Genomic DNA, 19,346 nt, shown 5'->3' with positions numbered 1-19,346 from the left:
AGCCCTTACAAATAAAGAGAAACATTCTCAAAAAATTTGTAAATAAGAAGAAAAGTTGCAAGGCTGGTATATAGCACAAATATGAAACGGCTACCAATTTTGTAATGTCTCGCTAAGTCTTTGTTCACATTAACATTTTTCTGTGCATTTTCATCTATTATTTCCATTAGAAAACTTTTGATGTAAAAATGTAATATAATATATTAGGAAATTGTATTATCCACAATATATTAGTATTCCTGGACTCCCTCTTGCATCTGTCAGCAAACAACTTGCTGTAGTTTGCTATAGACCCTTAGGTTACATTCAGCGTTTTTCCAACATTTCATGTCCGTGTGCGTTGCGTATTGGCATCAGTGTGCTTTGCGTGGGGCATGTGTTTTCCACATCCATGCAAGCACTTCTTTTTTTTTTTCATTTATTTCTCTGCTTTTCTATGTAACTGATGTGTGAAACACGGACAGCACACCAATGTCGTCCGTGTGCTGTCCGTCGTTTTCATACACCCATAGAAATCAATGGGTGACTAGGTGTGCAAAAACACACCAATAGAGGACACGCAGTGAGTTTCACGCAACGGACACTTGCTGCATGAAAACTCACGCATGTCTGAATAGCCCCATTAAAATGATTGGGTCCGTGTCCTGTCAGTTATTTCAACACACAGCACACGGATGAGTATTACGCTCGTCCGAATGAGCCCATAGAGTGACCACAGAGAAATTGAGGAGCAATTCCATTGATAAAATAATATTAGCGAGCTACTAACTGATAATGCAGCCCCATAATGTTTTATCTAAAGAACATCCAAAAAATGAGATACTCTTTTATTTGGATGTATAAGCCTTCATCTATAGGTATTCTTTATTAAACTATACTTTAACAAACAGTGATCAGTACTGCTATTTAATTAATGTCTTCCTCCTATCCGGACATTGGTATTTGGTACTCAGCACTATCCAGGGTGACTATAAGGTGACATCATAAAAGGAAGTTACTCCCTTTTCTGACATTCCAAACCTAAAAGGGCATTTAATGAATGAAAGCAGCAATTTGAACACATACATACACAGAGATACAGAGCCTACAACACTATGGGCATGTGACTTTTGTGTCTGAACATGAATTATTACATAAACGACTGAATATTTGTATATGTTTCAAATACACGTTGCTAATTGTTATTATATTTTTTTAAGCCCAAGATTAGTTATACGTTGACAGTGCCTCATATCGCCAAAACTTTTTGCAGTAGAATGTGGGTAATAAAAATGAGCTATTAGGCACATGATATGATTTATCCCTGTTTACTATTTGTACACCAGACTACTAGATTAAACTAACATGAGTTTAGCTAAGTAGGCGCAATAATAGAAAATCCACTTCTGCTGATACTACTATCTGAACAAATTAGATTCCATTTATAAATTTGTGTTTACCATAACTTATTGAACACAACTAGTTATATGCAAAAATTTTCTTTGTAAAAGTGATTATTGTATTGTAGCGTAGTATTCTGCAGTAATAAGATTTTTTTACCGTAGACTTACATATTTCTTCACATCAATGTGATGACTGTCCATTGTCATGTGCAGTTGGACACACACACACACACACACACACACACACACACACATACACACACAAGTGGGCTTGACCAAGTGGGCAGTGTAAAGAAAAGTGTATGACGCTGACCAATCAGCGTCATACACTTCTCTTCATTCATGCCCAGCTTGTTTCACAACACAGCCTGTTCTTGCGAGATCACGCGGTGACAGAACTTCTTCCCACAGGTTCTTCATCGGAGCAATGGATGACTGAACAGACATCTCCTCCATCCGCTGCAGATGCGGATAAACGTCCTGACACGGCTGGAGGCGATGTCTGTTGACTCTTCTGTTGCTCCGGTGAAGGACCTGTGGGAGGAAGTACCGTCACAGTGTGATCTCGTGAGATCACGCTGTGCTGTGAAACAAGCTGGGCATGAATGAAGAGAATTGTATGACGCTGATTAGTCAGCATCATACACTTTTCTTTACGACTTCCACTTGGTGAAAAGTTTAAAAAAAACGCCCAGTTGGGCATTAAGCACAAATTAGCATAAAACGAAAAATGATCATAACTTGGTGAAAAATAATCATTTAAAAAAAATAAAAATATGTTATCTACAGTAAAGCTCCTATTAGATTAGGTGGGATATAGGGCAGTTATAAACTGGTGACAGAGCCTCTTTAATGCAAAGCAAAACAGGCATTAGCTTTACCAATAACATGTTTTCTTCTATTCCAGGAGAGGTTCAAATGTTTCCCTTACCTTGGATATGAGTGGGTTAGGAATGGTAGAACCTTTCAATGTGGCTCCAACACCAAGACAGAAAGTAGCCGTTGAATACCTCCAAACAGCCAGTCGTGTCCTGACCAGACAACAGCTCCAGGATGTTGTTCAAAGCGCCCATTTGCTTCATACAGAATTCATGGTATGATAACTGTGTTATCTTGTGTAATACTGTATATATTTAATATGTGAAAGATTTTTGTTCCAAAATATTATAAATGTTTTCAACAACAATTGACAGAACAAATTGACAGCAATGTATATCGTAAACAATTTTGCAACACAAAAGCAACAATGAACTTAATGGACATATACTTTTTTTTAAAGCTAAGTAACAATGTAACTATACAAATAGTTCACTTTGCATAGGTCGAAAATTGTTACTAGCCATTTATGTGGTCAGCATGTAAGTCAAAGTCTTAGGGTCCTTTTACACTTGTCCATTTTGGCAGTAACAACGAGCGCCGATCAACAAGCTTGTTGATCGGTGCACGTTTGCTCCTTTCAAAAGGCGCTATTATCAGTAATGTATGGGGACGAGCGGTCGTTTCTCCGATCGCTCGTTGCCATATATTTCTATCATGTCGGCAGCACATCTCTCTGTTTATACAGGGAGATGTGCTGCCGACAATGATAATATTTTTGGCTGCAGAAGCGATACGATCAGCAGGAGAATGAATGTTTGCTCGTTCTTCGGCTGATCATTGCCCTGTTTACACAAGACAATGATCGGGAACGAGAGTTCTGTGAATGCTCGTTTGCCCGATAATTGGCCCATGTAAAAGGATCCTTACTCCAGAAGGAATTATACAACATAACTTTGGCATTAGCTGATAAGACACCAATCTGTGGACAGATCTGTTTTGTTTTTTTTTACCACATTAGCACAAAGCAATGAACTATTTAGCTTTGGGAGATGTTCAAATGCTATTGTAAAATTGAACCTCCATACGTGAAATTGGGAAGGTAGGACATCGCTAAAGTATCTACCATTCAGAATTTTAGCATTGCGTGATCTTGAGCACAGACTCAAGTCTTTGTCATTTGTGGGAAAAAGCCACAAAAAAGTATAAATACAGGATCTGTGGAATCTCAGCCAGTCCCAAATGTTTTTTTATTGTCCCACCTATAATATTGCATTCAATCCATTTCTATCAGTGTTGCTATGGCTCACAAATTCATTCCATCTTTAGACTCATATCACTTAGCTCTCGGTGTGGATATTGGTCCAGCATGTCTGAAGTGTACAGGCTGAGCTTAGAAATAGTCCTGGCTAGTGTACAGCTTTGGAGATGCTACATGTCCTAAGGAAGGACTCTGTTGCATACTGGAAAATTTGCTTATGTTTAGAATATGTTTGGATAGAGTTAAATGCTAAAGTTTGAGATTTTTAGATACTTCTATCAAGGCTATGTGAACAGGCATCCCAGCCCCATTGTGGATATGCTAGCACAATCGGGAATATCTATCTTTTGTAAATGTTATTTATAGCTTTTTCTGCAAAGATAATGTGAATTCAGGTTTGTTGGCCCCGTTAAACAATAAATGTGTTTTCAGTGAACAATAGTCATAAAAGCCTGTCTAGACATATTTGTACCAAACAATAACTGAGAAAGATCAATCTACATCACTGATAATATGCAATGTTCCCAGCATAGTGTAAGTAGCACTCTCTTCATGTCATTGTTTTGTGTCTTTATCAGGAAATACCAATGAATTTCATGGATCCCAAAGAAATTCATATTCCAAGTCATGGAACCAAAAACCGTTACAAAACTATATTGCCAAGTAAGTTAATTCAGTGGAGGGAGTTTCATTTAAAGTTTAAGTATCTCATAATGCTGAGCAGAAAGAAGGCGATAAAGGTCATTGTTTAGTTATATTTGTGAACCATCTCATTTTCTTCACACCCAACCAAACCCCCTGTACATGTCGAGTGCACTACTACAATAGGTCAATAATGATGTATTATAAATGTGCTAATGTAGCAAATCTACTAATATATAATGGATAACACATTTATGTAACTACCCTTGAGTGTTGAATCCTCACTATCAGCAATACAGTCTCATGTTTTTTTTACATATTCATTATTATATTTATTTATTTATTTATTTATTTGATGTACATAATTCTACATATTTGATATCATCTGTTATTTAGTCACTAGGTTAAAAAAAAAATTAAATTCTTGCTAAAAATCCACTATCTAGTGTTTCACTAAAATTTCATATACTATTTAAACGCAAGTGTACTTAAAGCTAAACTCTTTAGGTATGTCTGCTTACTATTCACACCCTCTGCGGCAATCATGTATGTAGGTACGGCAGGATATTTACCCTGACTTATTACACGGCCGTGCCTTACAGGAATATCACTGGCATGAGTGGTTTTCACTACTCTGACCCGTGCATTTAAATTTATGCTGCCGTCATCCCTATTGAAACCGACTGTTTGTGTTCAGTACCATATAAATCATTCACTATGTGGTTTCCCATACTACAGTGATATATACACGGTTTCTTGCATACCATAGCAGTACAGCCTGGGCTGCTGTTTGTGCTCCTGTTTTGGGACATAAGACACAATACGTGAGGGTGCAGTTTGTAGGCCCATGTTCACACTCTGCTGCAGTACAGCCGCCTGGTGGTGCAACAGGCTACCTTGCCTAATTTTGCACTGCCGCAACCTGAGAATACAAACATTGTTCTGGAAGCATAGCCATTCATGTGTTCTTTGTTTGAACACTCTTGTCATTAATTACAAATTATAACATCCTCATTATACATGGCCTGAGGTATGTGAGTTTGGGGGTCACTCACACATACCTCTTACACCATTGGACCTTTTAGTGTTCATTTTTATTTTAATGCATATTAATAAAAGTTATATATTATTTTCAGATCACATACCTTTTTCTCCTTCCCTTTCCTTATATACATAAACTCTTTAGGTATACTATACTGATATAAATACATACTGTACATTGAAACTTCTTTCAGACAACCATACAAAATTGCTGTGCAAAATAGTCTGGAGCAATGGTCCTCTTAAAGGAGAGGCCAGTATTAAATAGATATATGAATTTTATATATATATATATATATATATATATATATATATATATATATATATATAGATACAAATAAACACAGCACTCCAACATACCTATATATCAGTGCTCGTTACCAGGGGATGGATCAATTCCCCAACTTGAAATAGAAGGCAACCATAGAACGAAGTAACGGCACCAGGACTTCAGAATAGATGAAACATGGGGGAATTATTCACCTCAAGTGAGCGACGTTTCGGTTCAACAAAGAACCTTTCTCAAGCTTGAGAAAGGTTCTTTGTTGAACCGAAACGTCGCTCACTTGAGGTGAATAAATCCACCCTACTTCATCTATTCTGAAGTCCTGGTGCCGTTACTTCGTTCTATGGTTGCCTTCTATTTCAAGTTGGGGAATTGATCCATCCCCTGGTAACGAGCACTGATATATAGGTATGTTGGAGTGCTGTGTTCATTTGTATCTGGACTGTATATATATATATATATATATATATATATATATATATATATATATATATAATTTACTATATTATTTAATTAATTATATATATTATATATATATATATATATATATATATACACACATATATATATATATATATATATATATATATATATATATATATATATAGTAGATTAAAAATCAAACTTTGAGAAGATCACACCTGATCTAGGCCAGATTTTTCGAGGACAAGTTGTTTTTTTTAGATTTTTCACTGTTTGAACATTGTCTCTAAATACTTTGCAAAGATCATGAATCACAGTATAGATCAATGAGTATGCAAAAGAAGTTGAATGATGGTTAGTGCACGTGTATATTCCATTTTATATTATAAAGGAAAATCAGAGCATGACATATTCATCTTGCATTATGTGTGTGTTAATGTATTAGACAGATATAGATAGATAGATAGATAGATAGATAGATAGATAGATAGATAGATAGATAGATAGATAGATAGATAGACAGACAGACAGACAGACAGACAGACAGACAGACAGACAGACAGACAGACAGATAGATAGATAGATAGATAGATAGATAGATAGATAGATAGATAGATAGATGATAGATAGATAGATAGATAGATAGATAGATAGATAGATAGATAGATAGATAGATAGATAGATGCACATGTAATGTGACAAAATAGGAATAAAAAAAGGTAATTGTTTATCTATTATCCTATTACCAGGTAGAAGGATAACAACAAACTTGTGCTGTTGAGGTTGCTGTATACTGTATGTCCAGTAGAGGTCGCAATTCTACAGATTTATAAATCTGCAGTCTGTGGAAAATATCATAGCTTTCTTATAGAATCATATAGCTCTGGGTAAAAAGAGATTTTTACATGTGATGAAGGCATTAATATCCTTATTTAATAAAAATAACAGTTCATAAATGGTTAAACAGAAGCCATTCAGGTATCCAGGCAATAACTGAGGATTTATGGCCAGGAGTCCGAAGTCTCTCTGTTAAGGGCCTTTTACACAGGCCAATCGTTGGACAAACAAGCGTTCATAAGAACGCTCATTTCCGATTATTACCCTGTGTAACTAGGGCAACAATCAGCCAATGAATGAGTGTTTGCGACATGATAGAAATGTGTGAGGACAAATGATCGTAGTATGGATCGCTCGTCCTTATACATAACCGATCAGTGCTCCTTGTGAACGGTGCAAACTAGCACCAATCGACAAGCCGTCTTGTCGATCGACGCTCATTTTCACGGACACATCAGGTCTTTAGATACACAGCACTTTAAAGTTTGAGTGAAGGCCTTCAATAAAAAAAAAGACAGATAGAAATAAATAAAAAATACTGCTCTAGCACAATAGCCCACATTTATCAAAACTGGCATCATTTTAGAAAATGTTTAAGGTACAACTTGGTTACTTTACATACATGTGTTGCGCCAAATTTATGACTGCGTCTGCCCCCTTTGATTTATCTGTCACAACATTCATCACTGCCATCAACTCTCACACTGGCTAAAATGACGCCACTTTTTCTACGCTATAGTCTGTGTTAAATAGAGATGCAACTTTTTTCCTCACTTTTTTACGACTTTTCTTTTACATTTTTAAATGTGTCTAAATTTAGCGCAATAAGTTAATAAATATGTCACAGAGCAGATTAGACATCATTTTGGAGTCAAATGCACCAATAAAAAATGCAAATACATATATAAATGGGATGTAATGCTCTATGTACACTATTACATATAATTATAAATGAATTATGGTATACTTAATGGTTTATGCATAAACTGAAGTAAGTCTTGGTATAATTGTTCTGAGTGTCACTTACAATATTTCTGTTTCATTAGATCCAGTAAGCAGAGTGTATTTAAAACCAAAGAACCCAAAAGATGCATTGAGCACCTATATAAATGCAAATTTTATTAGGGTGAGTATGATTTGTTATTTATTTATTTTTTACATTAAATGTGCCATTCAGATAGTGATCATTCGCACATGCATGAACTTCCTTATTTAAAAATGATTTGTCAGTGGTATAATACAATATCCCCTTACCTAACGGCTATTCATATAGTGCAATCTGACCTACTGCATCATGGGTAATAGCAAGAGGAACAAGAGTTGGATTTAAAAGGCGTCTAAGATTATTTAAATAAAAAATAATTAAGGGTTTATCCACATCTGTGTTGGATGCTTCCTGTAGCAGATTCTGTGAAATTTGATGGGAAAAGTAGTGCTGCATGTAGCACTATTTTTTCCCGCCAAAACTACGGACGCCTCAATGGAATCCAATGGAGCCCATTGTAAGTGAATAGGGTCTGTCAAGCACCGTTGGTGTCCAGCACTGCATTTCAGTTCCATTATAAACAGAAGCAGTTGTAAACAGAGCCTAAATGCTATATTTATAAAGCAGGATTGCATTTACAGCATATATACATTGCGTAGAATTATTCCTTAGTTTAGGCCATAGAATCTCATTATTGTTGTGTGATCCCCATACATCGAAGCTTGAAGCCATAGCTTGACAACAAGTTCAGACGTGATATCATTAGGACAGTGACCATTTTACCTGTCTGGAATGACACAATGAAATAGAGTAATACACAGAGCTTAAATAGCACTTGTTAGAAGCCCTTCTCTATTTTATTTGCTTTGTTTATGAGGCATTATGAGCATATTACTCTCTAATAACACGATAGATGCGCTCCCTGCAGCGGGGCTGTAGGAAGCAGCTGCCTGGGATTGAGTGTGACTAGTAGAAGCTCGACCACATATTATTTTTTGCATACATAAAAGTTTTATTGGAGAGTTCTCCACTATTTGCAGGGAGAGGCCAAGGTTTTAAAGATTGCCCATATGTTCTCTATCATTGACCACGTCCACATACAGAAAACACCTGTTTGTAAGTTCCATGTTCCCCATGCTTTTTTAATATAAAGGCTTTTTCTACCTTTACCAACATAGTTTTTGCTATGGAATATAATACAGATCTGAGAGAAGGTCCTTGTATTACAAATTACATATTTGTCACATTTAAAGGCTCTGTCACCACATTATAAGTGCCCTATCTCCTATATAAGAAGATTGGTGCTATAATGGAGGTGACAGCAGTGCTTTTTATTTAGAAAAACGATCTATTTTTACCACGTTATTAGCGATTTTAGATTTATGCTAATGAGTTGCTTAATGCCCATGTGGGCGTGTTTTCTACTTTAGACCAAGTGGGCGTTGTACAGAGGAGTGTATGACGCTGACCAATCAGTGTCATGCACTCCTCTCCATTCATTTAGTCAGCGCACAGGGATCCTTAGATCGCTATGTGCTGTCTTATACTAACACATTAACGATACTGAACTGTTTAGACAGTGTAGACGTTCCCCGGGATGTCTACTCACAATCTCTGCACTTCGTTACTCTGTCTGTGGTAGGTTACAGTAGAGGAAGCGTAATCTCGCGAGATTACACGGGAAATGACAGGATACAACGAGATTACGCTTCCTCTGCTGTAACTACCACAGACAGAGTAACGAAGTGCAGAGATTGTGAATAGACATCCCGTGGAATGTCTATTCACTGTCTAAACACTTCAGTACTGTTAATGTGTTAGTATAAGACAGCACATAGTGATCTAAAAGGATCCCTATGCGCTGAGTAAATTAATGGAGAGGAGTGCATGATGCCGATTGGTCAGCGTCATACACTCCTCTGTACAACGCCCACTTGGTCTAAAGTAAAAACACGTCCACTTGGGCATTAAGCAACTCATTAGCATAAATCTATAAATCTAATAAAGTGGTGAAAATAGATTGTTTTTTTAAATAAAAAGCACTGCTGTCACCTACATTACCTTATGTAGGAGATAGGGCACTTATAATGTGGTGACAGAGCCTCTTTAAAGCAGGTCCTCACACTTACTAAGCTGGCACCCTTCAGTACCGCTGTGGTTAAGGGCTCATTCAGACGAACGTGAATAAAAGCCGTGTGCTGCGTATGGAAATCACGCGCAGAACACGGACCCATTGATTTCAATTGGGCCGTTCACACATACAGGAATTTTCAAGCAGCTACAGTCCGTTGTGTAAAACTCACTGCATGTCCTATATTGGTGCGTTTTCACGCTCCTATGCGCCCATTGAAGTCAATGTGTGCATGATTGGCACATCAATTCAATTGAAAATAATAATAAAAAAAAAGATGTACTTTGCGAGTGTGTGAATAACGCATGCCACTCGCGAAGCACACTGATTCACAACGCAATACACACGGACCAGATTCACGCACGTTTTTCATGCACGTGAATCTGATACGCTCGTAGCCTTACCCTAATCCAAGACACCCAGTATACTGCCTACAATGTCATTATTCAACAGAGTCCTTCAGATTTCCAGATAAACAATATTCTAAACACAGCCTAGTATGATCGGTCTACTGCTTAGCCAAAGATGCCACAGGAAGCAGATGACATGGCAGTATTTTTAATGTCCTGTTAAGATTTAGCAGTAATAACCATTGTAATGGACACAAACACTTCTGCTACCAGGCATGTAGAGAGCAAAATCTTCTCTAGAACAAGGATATCTCCCGCCAATCCAGAGAGCAGGGGTCCCACATACCAGGTATGAACAGAATAGCAGTCCCAAATTTGCCCTGCCACTTGATTCATTCCCCATGGGACTGCGGGATATAGCAGAGCGCTGTACTTGGCTAGCTCGGCAGTCCCATAGAAAATGAGGGGGGCTGCAGCGCGCATGCATGATTACAGCTGATCGCTGGTGGTCCAAGCAGCAAGACTTCTTGTAATCAGCTTATTATCGGATGACCCTTTTAACAAAAAGACATTGTGCAAAGTGGACAATCCATTTAATGTTTAATCTAACTTAAATGGTGACTAACTTTTCAACAAGCTTTGCATAAATCAGTAGTATATGTAAGAAACTTTGTAATATATGTTTATTAGAGAAAAATGCCTCTATATCTACTTATCATGGACCTTCCCCATCCCTCCTCCTAACTGTGCACTTACTCTGAATTCACTACTTTTTTCATCTCCTCAAGACCAGACAGAGTATCAGCTCAATGAGGGATCAGGTTACAGCTGTCCATGGAAGTCTATGTAGAGGGGAGAGGGAGCTGGGAACAAGAGCAGAGTGAGAGAGAGGCAGGGAGACACACACAGACGCTGCTGCAGCTTCTCACCCCACTGCTGTATTCACCGCTATACTGCTCATTACTGCTGTGTAATCTCCTCAATGTTGCTGAAGCTTCCATATATAATAGTGTTATTCCTCATGTACACACATATGACAGCTTATTTTGAAAAGTCATCTGAAAAATTAGGTACACTTTAAGGAAGGCTATTAAAAGGGAAATGCATAATTATAAATTCAGTCCATCAGTCAATTTATCTTATGCAAAGATCCTCTAGAGAGTATTAGACACAATAGCCTTAGGTCCATGGTTTCAGCAGCAATGTTTCCCTGGAAAGCATTTTACATTATTTCCTACTATATGATTAATATAATATCTTATATAGCTTACATATCCTGCTGCAATAAGTTAAATAAAGTCAGGAGCTACACAGACTTTAAGAGTGACATCTCCTGTGCTAGCTTTAATAGCAGCTATTGCAAGATTTGTATGCAGCTTGATCACATCTTCTTTTCTATGCCCATGTGTATTTTATTACTATTTTTGTTATGTAAATGAAAATTTTATGAAAGTCATTTAGCAAATATATTAATGAGAAAGACGTGTTATAAAAAAATATTGCAAGTCAAACACAAATCACTAGACAGCAGGGTAAATTGTGCGACAGTTTAAAGATGAGCTTCCACACATAATGAGACCCCACTGCATGTCAAAGATAGCATTACATGTATATGGTTAATATAAAATTATTACGTGTAATCATTTATCGTCTTCTCTATGGCAGGGTTATGGTGGTAAAGAGAGGAAGTTCATTGCTACGCAAGGACCAATGATTAACACAGTTAATGACTTCTGGCAGATGGCTTGGCAAGAAGATGTACCTGTCATTGTTATGATCACCAAGCTGAAGGAAAAAAATGAGGTATTGATGTACAAAATACATAAAAATTGGAAATCCGGAAAATGTTTGCATCCAAGGAATACAAATCATACTAGGTCCCATAGCTTAAAAGGGTTGTCCCATAAAAAAAACATTTATCACCTATCCACAGGATAGGTGATACATTTATGATCGATGCGTGTTAGACTGCTGGTACCCCTTAGCGATCACGGGAAATATGGTCCTGTTTCCCAGGTTTAAATGGAGCGGCAGTCACGCGTGCACACTACTGCTTCATTCTCTAGGTTACTGGCAGAGATAGCTGAGCAATGTACTTGGCTTTTTCTGTTAGTCCCATGGAGAATGAATGGATCGGTAGTGGACAAGCGTGATCACAGCTCCATTTAAACAGGGGACGTGGGACCCTCATCCCAGTGACTGATGGGAGTCCGGCGTTCGAACCCACAGTGATCGTATATTTATCCCCTTTTTTGTCGATATGTGATTAATATTTTTATTTGTGTTACAACCTCTTGAAGAATTGAATATAAACTAAACTAGTGTATATAAATAAAATAAACATAAACTCATTTTTATCGATCATTACTGGAAAATGAAAATAGAAGCTAATGAGAGTGAGAGAGAGAGAGAGAGAGAGGGTATGGACCCCTGCATGTTCAGTTAGACTGCTGTTTCTCTGCCTTCAGTGTCAATTCAATTAGATCTTGTACTCTGACTATTAGGGTATGTTCACACGCAGTGACCAAAAACGTCTGAAAATACAGAGCTGTTTTCAGTCAAATACAGCTTCTGATTTTCAGATGTTTTTGTAGCAACTCGCGTTTTTCGCAGCTTATTTTACGGCCGTTATCGTAGCTGTTTTTCAATGGAGTCAATGAAAAACGGCTCCAAAAATGTCCTAAGGGTATGTTCACACGCAGTGTTTTCATACATAATTCTGGCGTTTTACGCCTTGAATTACGCCTGAAAAAACGGCTCCATTATGCCTACAAACATCTGCCCATTGCTTGCAATGGGATTTACGGTGTTCTGTTCCCACGAGGTGTAATTTTACACGTCGCTGTCAAAATACGGCGCGTAAAAAGACGCACGCGAAAAAGAAGTGCATGTCACTTCTTGGGACGTTTTTGGAGCCATTTTTCATTGACTCCATTGAAAAACAGCTCCAATAACGGCCGTAAGAACTCGAGTTGCTAGAAAAACGTCTGAAAATCAGGAACTGTTTTCGCCTGAAAACAGCTCCGTATTTTCAGATGTTTTTGGTCACTGCGTGTGAACATACCCCAAGAAGTGACATGCAATTCTTTCTTGCGGGCGTCTTTTTACGCGCCGTATTTTGACAGCGACGTGTAAAATGACACCTCGTGGGAACAGAACACCGTAAAACCCATTGCAAGCAATGGGCAGATGTTTGTAGACGTAATGGAGCCGTTTTTTCAGGCGTAATTCGAGGCGTAAAACGCCCGAATTACATCTGAAAACACTGCGTGTGAACATACCCTAAGACACATGACTATTTTTGGGTGTTTTTCTCACTTGCTGAATACAAACTAAGGGTCATCTTACATGGCCTGATGTGGGCCATGTAAACGAGCGTCGATCAACGAGACATCTCATTAATCAGCACTCGTTTGCTCCTTTCACAAGGAGCTATGTATGGGGACAAGCGCTCATTACTACGATCGCTCGTCCCCATACCTTTCTGTCATGTATGCAGCACGTCTCCCTGTTTACACAGGAAAATGATTGGGAACGAGTGTTCTGTGAACACTCATATGCCCAATAATTGGTCCAATAGAAACTATAGCTCACCCTGCCAAAAATAAGCCCTCATGCCGCTCAATCAATGGAAAAATAAAAATGTTATGGCTCCCAGGATGAGGCAACAAAACAGAAATTTATATTTTTCGTAAAATATAAAAAAAACTATATGTTTGGTATTGCCATAATCGAATTGACCGGTAGAATAAAGTTAACATGCCATTTTTATCGTATGGTGAAAGTCGTAAAAGCAAAACCCCTCAAAAGATTGTGGAATCGCAGTTTTCTTCCTATTCCACCCCACAAAGATTTTTTTCCAGTTTCCCAATACATTATATGGTATGACAAATGGTACCGTTAAAACCTACAACTTGTCCTGCAAAAAACAAGCCCTCATATGGCTATAATGACAGAAAAATAAAAAGTTATAGCTTTTTAAATGTGGGGAGGAAAATATTAAAACGAAAACCCAAAAAATGGCTGGGTCCTGAAGGGGTTAATATACTAACAAACATCAGATCATAAAGAACGTGTAACAGTTTATATCCACGCTGTCTCCAGCTCTTTCTTGCCCGACTGGAGTTTCGCCTACATCGGCTTCTCCTGGGGCACGATCTCTGACGTGTAAGGAGCTCCTTTATAGTCAGGGGAACAGCAGTACATTCATAACACCATAATTGCATAAGCACACAGTAAAACATACATAATTAATATAAAAAGACAAGGCACATAATGTGTTGTTCATACATATTAAGCTGCTCATAAAATACATTAAAATTCAGCATAAAATCAAATGCTAATGTATGCAGACGTACGGATCTCATATCTTCAAAAGAGAAAGAAGCACTATTAGATTGACATCCCTCTATACATTGTTAATGTGCTAAATGATTATTCTAGCTGCAAACGTCTGGTTTTTAATGCAATATCTACATAGGTGTATAGAGGCCCATTTCCAGCAACCATCACTCCAGTGTACTAATGGTACATTGTGTTTGCTAACTGTGTTAGAAGGCTAATAGATGATTAGAAAACCCTTGAAAACCCTTGTGCAATTATGTTAGCACCGCTGTAAACAGTTTTGCTGTTTAGAGGAGCTATAAAACTGACCTTCCTTTGAGCTAGTTGAGAATCTGGAGCATTACATTTGTGGGTTCGATAAAACTCTCAAAATGGCTAGAAAAAGAAAGCTTTCATGTGAAAGTCGACAGTCTATTCTTGTTCTTAGAAATGAAGGCTATTCCATGCGAGAAATTGCCAAGAAACTGAAGATTTCCTACAACGGTGTGTACTACTCCCTTCAGAGGACAGCACAAACAGGTTCTAACCAGAGTAGAAAGATAAGTGGGAGGCCCTGCTGCACAACTGAGCAACAAGACAAGTACATTAGAGTCTCTCGTTTGAGAAATGGACGCCTCACAGGTCCTCAACTGGCAGTTTCATTAAATAGTACCCGCAAAACGCCAGTGTCAACGTCTACATTGAAGAGGCGACTCCGGGATGCTGGCCTTCAGGGCAGAGTGGCAAAGAAAAAGCCATATCTGAGACTGGCTAATAAAAGCAAAAGATTAATATGGGCAAAAGCACACAGACATTGGACAGAGGAAGATTGGAAAAAAGTGTTATGGACAGACGAATCGAAGTTTGAGGTGTTTGGATCACACAGAAGAACATTTGTGAGACGCAGAACAACTGAAAAGATGCTGGAAGAGTGGCTGACGCCATCTGTCAAGCATGGTGGAGGTAATGTGATGGTCTGGGGTTGCTTTGGTGCTGGTAAAGTGGGAGATTTGTACAAGGTAAAAGGGATTTTGAATAAGGAAGGCTATCACTCCATTTTGCAACGCCATGCCATACCCTGTGGACAGCGCTTGATTGGAGCCAATTTCATCCTACAACAGGACAATGACCCAAAGCACACCTCCAAATTATGCAAGAACTATTTAGGGAAGAAGCAGGCAGCTGGTATTCTATCTGTAATGGAGTGGCCAGCGCAGTCACCAGATCTCAACCCCATAGAGCTGTTGTGGGAGCAGCTTGACCGTATGGTACGCAAGAAGTGCCCATCAAGCCAATCCAACTTGTGGGAGGGGCTTCTGGAAGCATGGGGTGAAATTTCTCTCGATTACCTCAGCAAATTAACAGCTAGAATGCCAAAGGTCTGCAATGCTGTAATTGCTGCAAATGGAGCATTCTTTGACGAAAGCAAAGTATGAAGGAGAAAATTATTATTATCTTGATTATATTTTCTAGTCATTTTGCAACTCATTTGATAAATATAAGTGTGAGTTTTCATGGAAAACACAAAATTGTCTGGGTGACCCCAAACTTTTGAACGGTAGTGTATAAATCCATCTAGACATATACACGTCGTTTTTGCTTTTATTCCTGGGGGGGGGGGGGGGGCAGTACCAATAAACTGACACAATTTATAAATTAAATATTATTCCCATAGTCTTTCTTTTATTTTCATACAATTCATGGATCTATCAGCTAAAGCCAAATTCTGTGACACCATTCACGTGATCGGCAACTAACTAATGAGATTTCAGTCATACAAACTGAATCCAGGGACATTCATCACTTAATCTCAAATGTGACCTAAGAAGTCTCTCTCCAACTTTACAAAATAGACCTACTAGTAATGCCCAAATCCACCATGCCCATGAAAACACCCATCAACCAATAAGGCCAGCAAGTCCCAGCAAGCCCCAACACAGAAGGCCAACAAGTCACGGCAAGCCTCCCAATATCGGTCGGGCCAATTGACAACTTCCAGCATCCCTGAAAACTTAGTAACCAATTATACTAATAGGACTACCACACTTTAAGTAGTTATTCCAAAAACTGATAGTTTCAGATCTAATGTCATACTGTAGATATCACATTGTTATTGTACTGACTCAAGTGAAAGAGGGAGATGCAAGCAAAATAAATATATATATGGATGTGTTCTAAGTGAAACTAATTCCTTATTTTGACTATTTTTTATAGACATATTGCAGGGATATTCTCCCCTTGTACTGATACGTAATACTCCTATGTCCATGATCCCTCATAATAAAAAACAAAATAACAAAAAAAAAGAACTTGTATTTGCGTTCAGTATCTTTGTTTTGTCTGGACTTCATTTATTCTGTTCTCTGACTCTGTCATTAGAGAGTTTTAGTTACTAGTAGAGTTTGAGGGTCAATTTCCAGCCAAATATAAATCTAAATACACTATTTTCAGTATCTGTTTCCACTTTATTTAACTGCAATTTCCAAACTGCAATTTCCAAATTCATACAAATGTATTAACAAATGTGTGGAAAATAATATATTGTGTACAGGATGGAACTAGTGTCATGTGTTCTAACAAAATAGTACCACACATATACATATGAAATCAATAAACTTACGCTGTGACAATTATTCTGAGCTGGAGTTGAGTGAGACTTGGAAAGAACATAAGACTTATAAAATTAGCTAATGTGGTTCACATTTATCATTTCTATACTTTTATAACTGCAAAGATAACAATGATGATGAATGTAATACCACCAAGATGAAACAATATATTAGATCAAATTGTACAATTATTAACTAGCTGATATTTGTCTTATGTTTCATCAAGGGTTTAAAGTCGAAAATGCTGAATTATGCAAAGAGCTATTGGTATTTTTATGGGGGTTTCACAGGATGAGATCATCACTGGTGCAATGCACTTTGGCTCAGAGGCATAGCTAGTAGGGGGGCAGAGGGAGCGGTGGCCCGGGCCCACTGAGATGGCGGGGCCCAGTGGCATGTCGTGGTTTCAACTGTATCTGCGCCCTCAGGACGCAGATACAGTTGAATCCAACAGTCGAGCAGGGAGCCGTCATCTCCCTGCTCCACCATTTACTATGTAACGCCGGCAGTGAGCGGCTTGGTGCAGACAAGTGCAATGTAGTGACGTCATCACGCCATTCTGCACCGAGCCACAAAGAGAATAGATTGGAAGAACAGAGGGATCTCCTCCACTCATCGTGGGAACGGGGTTAGGTAAATATTTATTTTATTAGGCACAAAATCTGCATTATACTGGGTGTGGGGGCAGCTATAGTGGCATTACTCTGTGTGGGGTCAGCTATAGGGGCATTATACTGTGTGTGTGGGGCTGCTATCAGGGCAATATACAGTGTGGGGGCCTTATAGAGACATTATACTGCGTGTGGGGCAGCTATGGGGGCATTATACTGTGTGGTGGGCAGCTATGGGAGGATTATACCGTGTGGGGAGGCACTATACTGTGAATGGAAGTTACGTAAACAGCGGCATAGCAGTTACAGAAACAGCGTAGCCCGCTATGCTACGCCATTTCCGTAGCACCCATTCACTTCTATGGAACTTTACAGAAATAGAGTAACGCCGCAAACTACAATGTTTACAAAAGCCTGACCCCCGCTGGATGCACCTCTGCTGTTACAAACATGCATGGGGGGTCCATTGGGTTGGGGCCCACTCAGATGTTTTGTCCCCCTGTGCTAAACCCCTAGATACGCCTCTGCTTTGGCGTCTTGCAGCTCTAAGGCCCCAATTTATGGAGGCAAGACCAATAAAGATTGTGTCAGAGGAAGACTGCTGCCAGCAGCTCCATGGAGCTGGCCATACACATTAGCTGAAAATCTGTAGAAGTAGGATTGGCCAACGATCTAATGTCTATTAATATTAGGTATTACTCAGTGGTATGGGACACCCACCATCCAAATTGCGCATTACAATTTACTCATCTACTCCAGTTTATTGTAGAAATCAAATCTATTTTTTACACAACTATGAGACAGGTTATAGTAGTAAGAGCACACTGATGTTTACTACTTCAACTCTAGCATCATTTAAATCCATCTAAAGGACATATTTAAATTGCAAAAAATAAATTCACCTTTACCAACTCTGCACATCTGACTAAAACAGCTAGATAAAGCTGGAATACAGCAACAATATTTCCCAATGTGAACACACCATTAGAATCATATCTCTGATATCCCCTGCTTGTTCCTGCGGTATTTCAATATTTGACTTTGTAAACCAGCAGAGACGTAACTTGAAGCTCCTATGCAATATCTGTAACGGCCCCCCACCTACCATGTGCCATTTATAATACTGGTGTCGGGGGCGTGGCCTGGACCGAGAGCGGAATGGCAGCAGCTTGATACGGCTCTCGTCTGTTTCCCTGCTAAAGCAACTCATACAGCGTTACCTCAAACTATACTCATCCTAAAACCGGGGTGTGTGCCTCCGGATATATAAAGGATGACTCGCAGGGTGAAAAAAGATCAGACTTCTTTCCGGCTCAGTCTCAACAGAGTAATGGCGCTGGCTCAGAGTCATCCTCACCTCCTACGTCGTCTATGGAACCCATAGACAACGAACTGCTTTTCAGTCAGCCTTACCACTCTGGCTCCATCTCTCCAGGACTGTCTGAACATCCAATCATTGGAGCAGACATGAGGGATAAACTCCCTACTCCAAACCCACTTTCAGCTAACATAAATAGGGCACATGGACGACTGGCGCCATCTTGCCTGCAGGTTAGTTGTACAGATCATACAACAGCTTCCCCTGCATCAAACGTCCAGTCACCCTCCCTTAGTTCTACTAAGCAGTGCTCAAAGTGGGATATTTCACT

The 19,346-nt window shown here is 38.8% G+C and overlaps 1 protein-coding gene across 1 annotated transcript in view; it reads left to right on the top strand.

Moving 5' to 3' along the window:
* Positions 1 to 19,346, top strand: part of PTPRR (protein tyrosine phosphatase receptor type R) — a 147,069-nt gene that overhangs the window by 105,081 nt on the left and 22,642 nt on the right. The window contains exons 7-10 of the mRNA XM_075856954.1: positions 2,290 to 2,476; positions 4,038 to 4,122; positions 7,735 to 7,814; positions 11,820 to 11,957. Of these exons, the coding sequence (XP_075713069.1) occupies positions 2,290 to 2,476; positions 4,038 to 4,122; positions 7,735 to 7,814; positions 11,820 to 11,957 (490 nt within the window). The remainder of the gene's footprint in view (positions 1 to 2,289; positions 2,477 to 4,037; positions 4,123 to 7,734; positions 7,815 to 11,819; positions 11,958 to 19,346) is intronic.

Source organism: Rhinoderma darwinii, chromosome 3 (assembly GCF_050947455.1).
Source record: "Rhinoderma darwinii isolate aRhiDar2 chromosome 3, aRhiDar2.hap1, whole genome shotgun sequence".
NCBI classification, from domain to species: domain Eukaryota; kingdom Metazoa; phylum Chordata; class Amphibia; order Anura; family Rhinodermatidae; genus Rhinoderma; species Rhinoderma darwinii.
This window is presented reverse-complemented; position numbering and strand designations above follow the sequence as displayed.